Source organism: Eretmochelys imbricata, chromosome 7 (assembly GCF_965152235.1).
Source record: "Eretmochelys imbricata isolate rEreImb1 chromosome 7, rEreImb1.hap1, whole genome shotgun sequence".
In the NCBI taxonomy this organism is placed as follows: domain Eukaryota; kingdom Metazoa; phylum Chordata; order Testudines; family Cheloniidae; genus Eretmochelys; species Eretmochelys imbricata.
The window spans coordinates 4,879,974-4,892,420 of NC_135578.1; the positions used below are offsets into that span (position 1 = coordinate 4,879,974).

Here is a 12,447-nt window from a genome sequence, read left to right on the forward strand (position 1 = left end):
CATATACAGTGCAAATCACATAAATTATGCACCTACCATTTTGATACAGAAATGTCTCAGAGAGCATATATTCAGAACTGCACTGTAATACTAATCAGTTGTAACATGACAGAGGAGGTATGTCTGTTCAATTTACAATAACTCACTAACATTTTTCTTGAATCATGCTATTTACGGGAGGAGTTAACTAGTTCTTATTCTAAGGTATAGAAATCTGGGAGTTTCTTCACTGTGTTTGTGGGTTTTCTGCTACATTTTTCAACGGTTTTTAAATGCATTTGGATTTGCTATTACTGTTCATCTTGAAATGCTAGAAGCCTGCACTTTCATAGTCTTTCCTAAAATCTCTTATCTAGAAATATTTCAAACATCACCAGTAAAAATTACTACAGCACCTTTCATTTTACATGGTTAGGTATAAAGCTCTTTAAACTTACTAGCATTATTTACAATGCCACTTATTATGAAAATGTTTGTAACCAATTTCAGAACAATGTTATTGACATGTCAGGATACCAGTATTAAAACATCAAAATCAAGCCAGGACTTTACTGAGGTAGGAAACATATATAAACTTGAAAACCAAAAAATATCAGTGAAGTAACTCATTTTCATGCACATGGGTCCTTAAAATTCACTGTACAGGTTCTCTGAAGTGACATTCACATCGTACATGGCTCAGATGCGAATGTGTTTCAAACGCATGCATGCGTGTTTAGTAATCACTTCTGGCTGGGAACATGCAGTATGAGCGGTGCTGTCAATTGGACCATGTGCAGTAATTTTTAGGTGATAGGAAACTACTCAAAGATTTAAAGTGTCTACCTAAGAAATATCATCCCTTACTTTCCAAGAGAAGGAAACCTAATAAATAGGCACCAGACTAGAAAGGTGGAACAAAGAAGACTGAGAATGAATGTGTCAGTTTAAAGAGAACCTGTCAGCCAGGAATATGTATTTTTGCCGCCTGGAAGGAAGTTTCTGGCAGATGTGAATGGGCAGAATGGACTTCTATCTTTCTTAGGGCTCGATCTTGCATGCATTGAAGTTCTGCCACTCACATCAATGACAGCAGCATTTGTTCATTAATCCTTATTATTCAGCTTGTTTTAGAATGTTGCAGAGCCTAACAGTCATCATCCATTAGACTAAGGAGGGTGTTTTGCCATACATAGGGACCTGTACCTCATAACAACATTCCTGCCAATGGCAGAATCCCTTGAACAACTTCCCATTTGGTCTCCCTTGTACTCAGGTTCCAGATACACAAGCTACAAAGCTATGGGAGGTTTCAGTGTAACAGCCGTGTTAGTCTGTATTCGCAAAAAGAAAAGGAGTACTTGTGGCACCTTAGAGACTAACCATTTTATTTGAGCATGAGCTTTCGCAAGCTACAGCTCACTTCATCGGAAGCTATGGGGCTGAGTGTCCATTTCACTATCCCAGTTTTATGCCACTCTAACTCCACTGACCTCAACAGAGTCACACCAGCATAAAACCAGTGGGAAAGAGTAAAGAATCAGGTCCACTGTGTAAGAGGGCTGCATGTAGAGTTAAGATAATCTGTAGATGGGAGTGCATACAAAGAAATAATCTTCGGTACAATCCTAATTGTATAAGTGTGGCCTGCCTTGCGTGCCAGCACTGGGGAATGAGGGACCAGAAGGTGTCCCCTTAGCCCTTCCACTGGTGCATCATAGCACCATTTCCCGCACTCAGAGGGAAGCAGGCGTGCCATCACTGAAAAAAAATCTGCCCCCCCTGGATGTTCAGTAAGCCCAGGGTCAGATGCAAAGACAGTCTTGGACTTTTGCTACTGTGTTTGCTGAGTAGTTATTCTACAACTGCCATGAACAATGCGAGGCCACTCAGCACAACTGACTGTGAACCAGTGCTGTTAGCTGATCTCTCTGGGGTTCATGTCTAAAAGGGAGAGAGAGAGAGAGAGAGAGAGAGAGAGAGAGATGTGAAAATGCTGCTTTGATGTGATGGTGGGTTGGATATTTTTACACAATATTCTTGAGCAGCGAGATCAACTGAAGCAAAAGGGGCAGGAATCAATTCTGCTTTCAACGTCTACTCAAATTTTCTCCAAAGGTAAAAATCTTAAAAGCTATGGTGGTTGACAGTGTCCCTTTAAAACAATTTTTTTTTAAAAACTAGTTTGGAAGAGTTGATACTTGCGATGCTAGATTTTTTCTGGCTAGACCTTAAGAACATAAAATGCTGTACCCTTGCCAAGTTATTAGTAAATGGCTCTGAGTGCTAAGAATCCTGTTAGTAACTTTGTCCATGAAGATGAACAAAATCACTATTTTGGGGGGGGCGAAGAATATTTTCTCCAACAAATCCCAAGATATTTATTTAAGAGTCCTGCAAGAAAACCTGCTTTCATGAGAAAGAACTTTTTAAAAAGAAATTAACAAGAAAATTATGTGATCACTTCTGAAAAACATAGTCATACTTATATTTCTGCTGGAATTATTAAATTCTACCTTCATAATTATCCAATTCATGTCTGGGATTCCCCCACCCCCTTCACAGCTCGGCACTAATTTCTTGAAATGAGAGAAGTAACATTTCATCACTCAAAAATCTCTTTCAATTTTAGCAACCATCTACTTACCTGCTTTGTTTCAATATGATTTAAGGAAAAAAGTGTGCTTTCTATAAAAACACACCTCATATTGTATATCTTACACACAGGTACACATGTATATATGCATATCTTCAAAGAGTTAAAATACATATATACATATACATACATATACATAGAGAGAGAGAGAGGGCAAGATTAAAAATACATGAAGGCTTAGGTCTTATGACATTTACAATCATTCTTCCATGTGGAGGAGAATCAACTTTGGAGACACCTGATGAGAGAAATGACATTCATCTAAGCTCTCATGTACTATAGTCGTGTACATACTGTACAATGGAAGTTTCTTCTGCACTTTTGTCTGGGCAACTTTATTTCTTATTGTGACTAACAAAAACAACTTAATAAAGCATAATTTGTCCATGTTAATATTTTTCAACATTTTTCCATAGGGTAGTGGTCATTTGGGGGCTCTCAGATTTGTTTTATGAGTTTGTAATGTGTATTGGTGGCATGTTTACATGCATTCACATGCTAGAACAAAAGGCTGATGCATCCGATGAAATGAGCTGTAGCTCACGAAAGCTTATGCTCAAATTTGTTGGTCTCTAAGGTGCCACAAGTCCTCCTTTTCTTTCTCCTTACAATGTGTATGATAATCAAGGTGGGCCATTTCCAGCACAAATCCAGGTTTTCTCCCCCCCCCCCCGCCCAACACACACACACAAACCCACTCTCCTGTTCGTAATAGCTTATCTAAAGTGATCACTCTCCTTACAATGTGTATGATAATCAAGGTGGGCCATTTCCAGCATAAATCCAGGTTTTCTCCCCACCCACTCTCCTGTTGGTAATAGCTTATCTAAAGTGATCACTCCGGTCGCTTTACCTGTAGCTCACGAAAGCTCATGCTCAAATAAATTGGTTAGTCTCTAAGGTGCCACAAGTACTCCTTTTCTTTTTGCAAATACAGACTAACACGGCTGTTACTCTGAAACCTGTCATTGTAAGGAGAGTGATCACTTTAGATAAGCTATTACCAACAGGAGAGTGGGTTTGTGTGGGGGGGGGGTGGGGAGAAAACCTGGATTTGTGCTGGAAATGGTCCACCTTGATTATCATACATATTGTAAGGAGAGTGATCACTTTACATAAGCTATTACCATCAGGAGAGTGGGGTGGGGGGAGAGAAAACCTTTTGTAGTGATAAACACCCATTTTTTCATGGTTTGTGTGTATAAAAACATCTTCTGTATTTTCCACAGTAGGCATCCGATGAAGTGAGCTGTAGCTCACGAAAGCTTATGCTCAAATAAATTGGTTAGTCTCTAAGGTGCCACAAGTACTCCTGCTCTATCAAGTTGTGGGTGGTCTTTACTAACTCCAGGTAAATAGAAAAAAAAATGCCTATGAAAACTCATTTGGAGTAATTAAACCCACAAGTTTCAGAGTGGTAGCCGTGTTAGTCTGTATCAGCAAAAAAAACAAGGAGTACTTGTGGCACCTTAGAGACTAACAAAACCCTTAAGGTAGATTTAGTTACGTTGATATAAGCAGAAAATGTAGACAGAAAATCTAGTAACTGATGAATTTAACCATGAAGATTTTATTCAAACATATATAAAATACTGAGAAGACATTTCTAAAATGTCACAGTGTGTAACACTCCTGATAACTGAGCTTACATATAAATATCCCTGCAGGTATCTCCTTTGAGTAAAATGCAGTTATTTTGCAAAATTTCCTGAAATCTCAACAAGATATTGCACAATAACAAAGGAAATAATGTGGATATAGTTGTACATACCATAAAAGTGACATGATAAAACCACATTCAACCTATTGTTTTCCTCATTGGGGTGAAATTCACCCTAGGGACGGTGGTCAGCACAATTCCTGTGCACGACTTAAGTCCCACTTAGGGTATGTCTACGCAGCAATTAGACACTCATGTCTGGCCTGCGCCAGCTGATTTGGGCTTGGGCTAAGGGACAGTTTAATCGTGGTGTAGATGTTTGGGCTCAGGCTGGAGCCCAGGATTTAGGACCCTGAGAGATGGGAGGGTCCCTGAGAGATGGGAGGGTCCCAGAGCTTGGGCTACAGGTGGAGCCTGACCGTCTACACTACAATTAAACAGCCCCTTAGCCCAGGTTGCGTGAGCCCAAGTCAGCTGGCACGGGCCAGATGCGAGTGTCTAATTGCAGTGTAGACAGACCCTTAGACCCCTCAAAATAAGACTCTGTGTTGGCCCTCTGGACAGGGATGAATGTCACCCTTTCAGATCATCATCCAAAGTAGGAGCAGAGTATACATGTTCTCCTCCTATTGCCACAAACATGCGGTCTCTGATGAAACCCTTGTGTTCCGAAACCATGACACATATTTTCATCTTCTCAATGTAGCGGACAGAACATGGGCCCAGCATTATAGCCACTTGCCTCACAACATGTTGCCATTATATAAATAACGAGCATTAAAAGAGTTCTTTCCTTACAGTGTGTACATAGAATATATGACGGTGATGAGTGGAATAAAGTATTATTTTCTGTAGATAGTCTATCCCAATTTACATGTAGCTCTGTGGCATTCTGCTCTTTCAAACTTATACAGCTATTCTCCCAAATAAACGAAAATAAAGATTATTTCACTCTTCACCACAGTATATTCTCTCTCTATATATAAATACTGTATATCTAGTACAGTACACACACAGACAAAATTAAAGGAAGACTATTATCACCCTGTTTATTACTTATTTCATAATTGCACTGGTGTACTATAGATTAGGTAAATGCAGAACAACATAGGTAACAACAGGCTGAGGAAAGATTCCAGGCAGGTAGGGTTGTGTTGGGATGTAACTGCAGTGCTTGTAAAATATACTCATTGTTACATGCTTGGACTTGGATACTGTCCCACGTTTACCCCTCTGTGGAGGGCTACCAATTCCACAAGCAGTTACTCTGAAGTTGCTGTTACATTCCTTGGATCAAAGTTACAAAGCAAGGATAACCCAGGTAAAATCCCATTAGGAAACATGGCACCGAGAGGGCATGCACGAAATATGACAGGAGGTGACTCATTTCATTCAGTTTAGTCACATACCTCTTTCCCCTGCCAGGATCATCCAAGATTGAATGAACAGTAGAAAAACAGGGAGGAAATTTAAATATGCAATCAGGCATTAGTTGGGACTCGTGGATGGTTGTGTTGTAGAAATAAGTTAGATTGTACTGTAAATTTAATATACATCAGAATGATTTTTTTCGGTGATTGTGACTTTATTTATCAAATTTTTTAATGCAATATATATATATATATATATATATATATAAATGTGAAGGAGAAGAGAAAATAGTGAATGATTGTAACAATACTGAAGTTATAAACAAATAATTGTTAAATCTGAGTTTTAAAATGATCAGCTTTACAAGAATTATCAAAGAGTACTGGATTTGTAGAGAACTAAGGGCCAGATCCTGTATATACTTACACACGTGTGACTTTACTCATGTGAGTAGCTCCACCGAGATGGAAATCTCATGACATCTCATCAATGAGGTTGTACACCTCAATGCAATTACTCACATGTTCAAGTGGTCACAAGATCAAGACCTATGATACTGAGGTGCTCATATATTTTGGACTTAGTGAGATATGGATTCCCTGTTTAAAAGTCTCATTAAAACAAGAATCTTTCTGCTAGATGGCTTTGAAGAATAAAGCTATTTTTCATTTTGCTAAGTATTGGATAACCTATATATTCAGTAACAGAGAACTATTCATTTCAGCCACAGCAACCCACAACCAGGATACTCCAAACAGGCCGAGGAAGGAGTAGCTGACTGAAAAGCCACAGTGAGTAAAAGATCATCATATTCAATGACACAAGTAAAAAACAAAACCAAAATTGTTAAAAGAATTTTATAGAGAAAGAAACAGACCAAAAATAGCTTGAACCTTTGTGGTGCTTTTTCTTTGCTACAGTGCTGAATGGTGACAAGTGAACGCTGTTTGGATGAGGCTGAAACTGATTCATTTCATTATGCTTGAAATATAAACATGACTTGTTGGAAACCCGTGACCCTTCTTGAAAGTGGACAGACTTTAAATTGTGATTAGCCAGGTGGGTTGGCCAGATTCAGCTCTCACTGACACCTGTGTGAAAGGATGCACACACGTAGACGAGAGCAGAATTTGGCCAATTTTGCTTAACTCCTCCCCTCCTCTAAAACCTGACTTCCCCAAGTTTATTTTTTCTGTAATTATATTTTGTCACTGTTATTTAAGAAGACCAGGTGGCTTTAACAGTGATATGAAACCACGTGGTGCGGTTCAACATTCACCACAGCGAAATGAACAAAGCTATCCAAAACCAACAAGACCCTGTCCAAAGCCAGGCTAGAGCCTGCTGCTCACCTCTGCATGGTGCTCTTCATTCTGCTGTAGAACTTCAATTACCAGTTCTGCCAGACGTATTGTATCTTCTAGCTTTTTGGCAGGAGTGACTAACCGGCCTACATTTTCTGCAGTACAAGAACTTGAGTTAAAATGGAGTGAAATATGAGAGGCTAGATGTATGGGCAACAGATGAAGTGGAAAAAGTCCCATAATAGTTAATAACTCTAAAAATCTTTTCATGCAAGTGTTAAATGCTCTATAATTAGTACTGAGCAAACTGTAAAGCCACATTTGTTATTTGTACTATGAAAACAGTGCTCCAGCTCTGAATTTCAAAATACTGTATGAATTGTTTTACTTTCCATTTTGAGTTGGTGACACTTTATTAATTCAAATGAGAATAGCAAATTCCATAGAGACAGCATCTATCTATTAGCAGATGAAAATATGTATCTTTCTGGGTAGACTGTACTATTTTATATTTGATGTACACATACTTTTTAGAGTTTCATTTAAATGGAGCTTTTAAAAAAATAAGCTGTTGAATATAACAGTGATACATTAATTTCCATGATATACAGTGGGTGTGCTTAAAAAGATTCTACTGTTCTGAAAGATTTTTACCCATTTAAGAGATATTACTTATATATATATATACAATGGGGAATGCTGAACTCCATAAAAAGAAATGTCAAACTTGCTGAAACTTTATACATGGGTCCAACTATATAGAATAAAAATTGCGGGTCCAATTCACCACTAGTGACTCCTGGATGTAACTACACTGAAAACAGGGGAGTTATGCTTGAGTAAAGTTGGAAGGACACAGTGGTAAATCAGACCATGTGTTTATAGGTACAGTTTTATGGGAAAACATATTCAACTTTAAAGCATAAAATCCCTTAAATAAATCACACAGTTCAAATACCGAAGCAAGGTGGAGAAAACACAGAGCTATTTCATACTATCTTGCGGTGTTCTCCAAACCTTCTAAAATGAAGTCAACCTCATGCTTACGTGCATCTTATACTAATGCTTATGCATCAATATATTAAATGTTATGTATAGTAGACAAACACCTTTCGGAATATTTCATTAGAAATCTGAATAAATAAATATATAAACCCCACCACTCATTAATAATCCAGATATCAGTGAAAGATTCCAAGGAGCTGGCCAAATGCAACAGTGGCTCTTTCTACACTAGCACTTTTGTCGGTAAAACTTTCGTCAGTCAGGGGCGTGAAAAACACACCCCTCTGACTGATATAAGTTTCACGGACAAAAGCACTGGTGTGGACAGCGCTCTCCTGCCGACATGGCTACTGCTGCTGGCTGCGATTAATTATGTCAATGGGAGAGCTCTCTCCTATCAGCATAGAGAGGCTACTGTAAGGCCTGTAGTGTAGACACAGCCAATGAGATGGGTCCCTAAGAACAAAAACTGGTGGCTCACAGCTGTGAAAAACTGACTTAGGGCTCGTCGACATGGGAACACTCAGGAAAGTTAATTCGAATTCACTAAACATGTGAATTTAAAGTGGATTAGTTAAACTGCATTAAAACCCCTCTGCGGGTACCCTAAAGCCATGCCAGCACTAGAGGGGCTACAGGGGCAGCACCATGGCGCCGTGGCTATACTGCTGTAGTGCCGTCCCGCGGATGCTTCCAACAGGGACAGAGGGACAGAGGGAAGCATTCTTCCATCAGCCAAGCTGCTTCTACCTTGGGGGTTAGGCTGTAGAGCTATAGTACATACGGGCCTGAAACACAGCTGTAGTTATGTTGACCTAACTTTTAGGTGTAGACCAGGCCTTACAGAATTAAAATGGTGTAAATGCAGTTTAACTAATCCCCAATTCAGCAAAGCTCTTAATATACACATGTTTAGGTCCATCCCTATTTAGCAAGGCACTAGACTGGGATTTTCAGAGGAGCCGGAGGGAATCAGCTGAAATTCAACTGGAGCTGGTTGCCTAACTCCTTCTAGTCGTATCTGATTGACTCAAACATGAACTTAAAGTTAAGCACAAACGTAAGTGCTTTGCTGAATCAGTGCCTGCAAGAATTATGGATGCTGTTTTGGCCCCTCTGAAGCCTAAGGGAGTTTTTATGTTGACTGTAACAGGCCTGAAACTTTTTTTGAACACATCCCTATAGTTAAATGGTTTCTCATTAAAAACAATGGCCAAAATTTTCAATATCGGAAGCCTACAATTAAGGACCTAAATCCTCAGTTAGGCATCTATGTCGGTGCCTTGAGTTTTAAAAAAGTGATGAGCATCTAAATCTGAAATCAATGGGAGCAATAGATGTTTGGTTCCTTTAAAAATCAGATCATTCCTATTTATGTAGCACCAAAGGCCCCAATACTGTGAAGCAGTTTTTGTGCAGATGTTCTGATGGGTTGGACTTTAAATCTAAATAAATAAATATGGACTTTAGGGTCATCCCCTTCTAGGGTGACCAGATGTCCCGATTTTATAGGGACAGTCCCGGTATTTGGGGCTTTGTCTTATATAGGCACCTATTATCCCCCAACCCGTCCCGATTTTTCACACTTACCTGTCTGGTCACCCTATCCCCTGCCCCAGTTTGAAAAGTTTTCCCCATGTTTCCCTTCAAATATTTTCTGAAGGCAAATACTGAATGGAGAGCTCATTATTAACTTCTCATTCTTTCTTTTATCCATGCAAACATCTCAGCAGAGACAGTGTTTTTCTTTTGTTCAGTAACAGGTCACAAAAACCTTCCAAAATACATGGGTGCTTTTCCCACAGCACTGAAGTCAACGGGAGCTTTGACATTGACTGCAATGTGAGCGGTATAAATCCCGGTATGGTTTGTTCTTTCATTCGTGGCAGGGATCTGCTCTCAAACACAACTAAATGACAAAAGTGTTAATAAGAACAACTGCTCAGAGATGCTGTCTTTAAAGAAAATATTTTGCTTTATCAACTTTGGCAGCCAACAGATGTCAATCTTTTTTTTTCCCCTTATTTTAAATATTTCCCTGGGTAAGTTACTATACATCAGAATATTCTGTTGAGATAGCTGGAGCACTGACAGTTAAATGAAACGTATACCATATACTTATCAAACATTTGATACAACATCGTTTAAAGCTCATACATATTCATCGTTATCATGCAAAATGTTATGCAACAACAATGTTATTTTGTGCTGACGTTGATATTTGAAAATGTTGCATATGTCAGACATTGCTAGACAAAAAATGTGGACATTCTGAAATAAATACTGCTATTTCTACGTCTCTAAAAGCCTACATTGTTGTGCTAGATAGTTTAAAAAATCCTTACTGTAGAACTAGCTTCCTAATATTAAACTAAGCTAAAACAACGAAAAAACACTAAACTAGAAGACAGTTGAATAAAAGAAAGGAAAAATGGTTACAGTACTTGGTGTTTGTCTAGGTATGCCTTTGAGCATCTGATTTATTATGTTAGGCTGAGTTTGAGTGGATCGTGATGGCCCAGCCGGTGGCTTAGGCTTAGCTGGACGAGCTGTTTGTCAGTGATGGAGAGAGACACACCAAAAGTAAAGAGACATATGACATCATAAACAGTGACTAAAAGATGTAAACTTTGAAAGAAAAGCAAGCAGAAATGATAAAACATAAATGGAATAAGCTCCTCATCGTTACTTGAAGTATTACACAATTATAACACCATTTGACGACAAACATTTTAGAAGTCATCAGATTCTATGACATTACAGTGCTTTGCAATCAAGATGCTTAAAATCCAGTGGAATGCTAATTGCAATTCATGTAGCCAAGCGCAAAAAGGAGGAGTTTAGTATGATAATTAAAACTTATAGCTGTGTGTGAGAAATCTGAAATAATATTGCCTGGTTTTTGCACCCTATAATGGTAAGAAAGGTTCTCCTATTGAAGGTGCCCCAATGCCTATTGTGAGGTTTAATATGGAAACAATGAACATAGGAATTAATTGCTTTGCAAAGACCAATTACAGATTTTAGACTTAAACACCATTGTTGGTGAAAGGGAGCTATAACATATTCTTGCATTCTTCATGCAATTTAAACATGGAAAAAAATCTGTCACTTTTAAAAATGTGTGCTTTCTGATTGTTTCCAGCTCATTTAATTATTTTCAACTTGGAATTCTAGTGGCTTTTATATTCTGGGTTGAATCATATATAAAACTTGCCAGCTCTATCAAATATGTTACTTGCTATTCCAAATGTTAGAATACTGCAATCAGGACTTGACCCATCTGTCATATAGTTTACAATATCAGCATAGCAAAAATTCTATGAAAATAGCCTTTCCTTCTGCATACACATAGACAAATCATATATGATGAATATACTGGTGCTATAGTTACCGTTATATTTAATAACACCTTTTTAATAGCCCAAGTACTGTACTGTGACTATTTTAATTATTTTGTTTGTAAGGAATCTGGCATATTTATCTGGACATTCTGTTGCCAAAAGTTCTTTCCATTTTGCTTGCATTTTCCAAGGGGGGAGGGAAGGGGTAAATTAGTTTGGCTGCTTCTTTAGACAAAGTGGATTTGTGGTTGTTTTTAATTCTGATAGTGTTATAGAAATTAATAGGGTATAGAAACATCTATCCTGATAAACCATCCATTAAAGAGTAGAAGTTTGAGACACACATGCCCTGCACGCCTTTAAGATGTTAAATGATTTAATGTAGAGCCTCATCTTAAAAATATTAGTTTTTTCTGCTAACAGTTGAAACAAACCTATTCAATCAACTTCAGAAACAACTTGGTCCTCATTTGTCATCTACCAGAAGGGCCCCTTTCTCAAAAATGTTCCTTACACCCCCCACTTAGTGAAAATTATATGCCTTTAGGGAATGATACTACATATTTTCATTCTGATTCAACATTTCAACAGGAAGTCAACTCAGCTACATACTGATGGCCCTCAAGTTCAGCTCACATATTTAAAGAGACTATTTCACAGCAAAACATTACAAAAGGAAGTTTGCATAAGGATCCCAGGATGGGGAGTAAATCTAAAAGATAGCTACTATACCTTGGCTCCCAGATACATCCATTAGCCATGTCATGGTAACACCTCTCTGTACAATTTAATCTGTTTGGTTCCCATAATGTGACTGGCATGTCAGAGAGATAGACAGTTTTTCAGAACAGTACCAAAGCCAGAGGAAAACTGCATCCAGGAGAAGCAGGCAGTTCAAGTCCTGCAGTAATCTAACCCTGCATAAACCTAGATATGTTTCCAGCGATTGCACTGCCAGCTGCTGAAATATCTATGGATTGCTCCAGACCTAGATGCCTACAATAACCAGATGAAAAATACATTTTAGGCTTTATTGGCATCTGGATCCTGCAGCTGTTGAACAGGCCTGGCGAGTGCAACCTCAATGGTTTTCTATTTTTGTGGAAGCGTCAAAAGCAGAAGAGGAGA

At 38.5% G+C, this 12,447-nt stretch overlaps 1 protein-coding gene across 9 annotated transcripts in view; it reads right to left on the reverse strand.

Moving 5' to 3' along the window:
* CADPS (calcium dependent secretion activator) overlaps positions 1 to 12,447 on the reverse strand; it is a 380,054-nt gene that overhangs the window by 84,038 nt on the left and 283,569 nt on the right. For all 9 annotated transcript variants that reach the window (XM_077821175.1, XM_077821172.1, XM_077821173.1 and 6 more), the window contains one exon: positions 7,019 to 7,125. In XM_077821175.1, the coding sequence (XP_077677301.1) occupies positions 7,019 to 7,125 (107 nt within the window). The remainder of the gene's footprint in view (positions 1 to 7,018; positions 7,126 to 12,447) is intronic.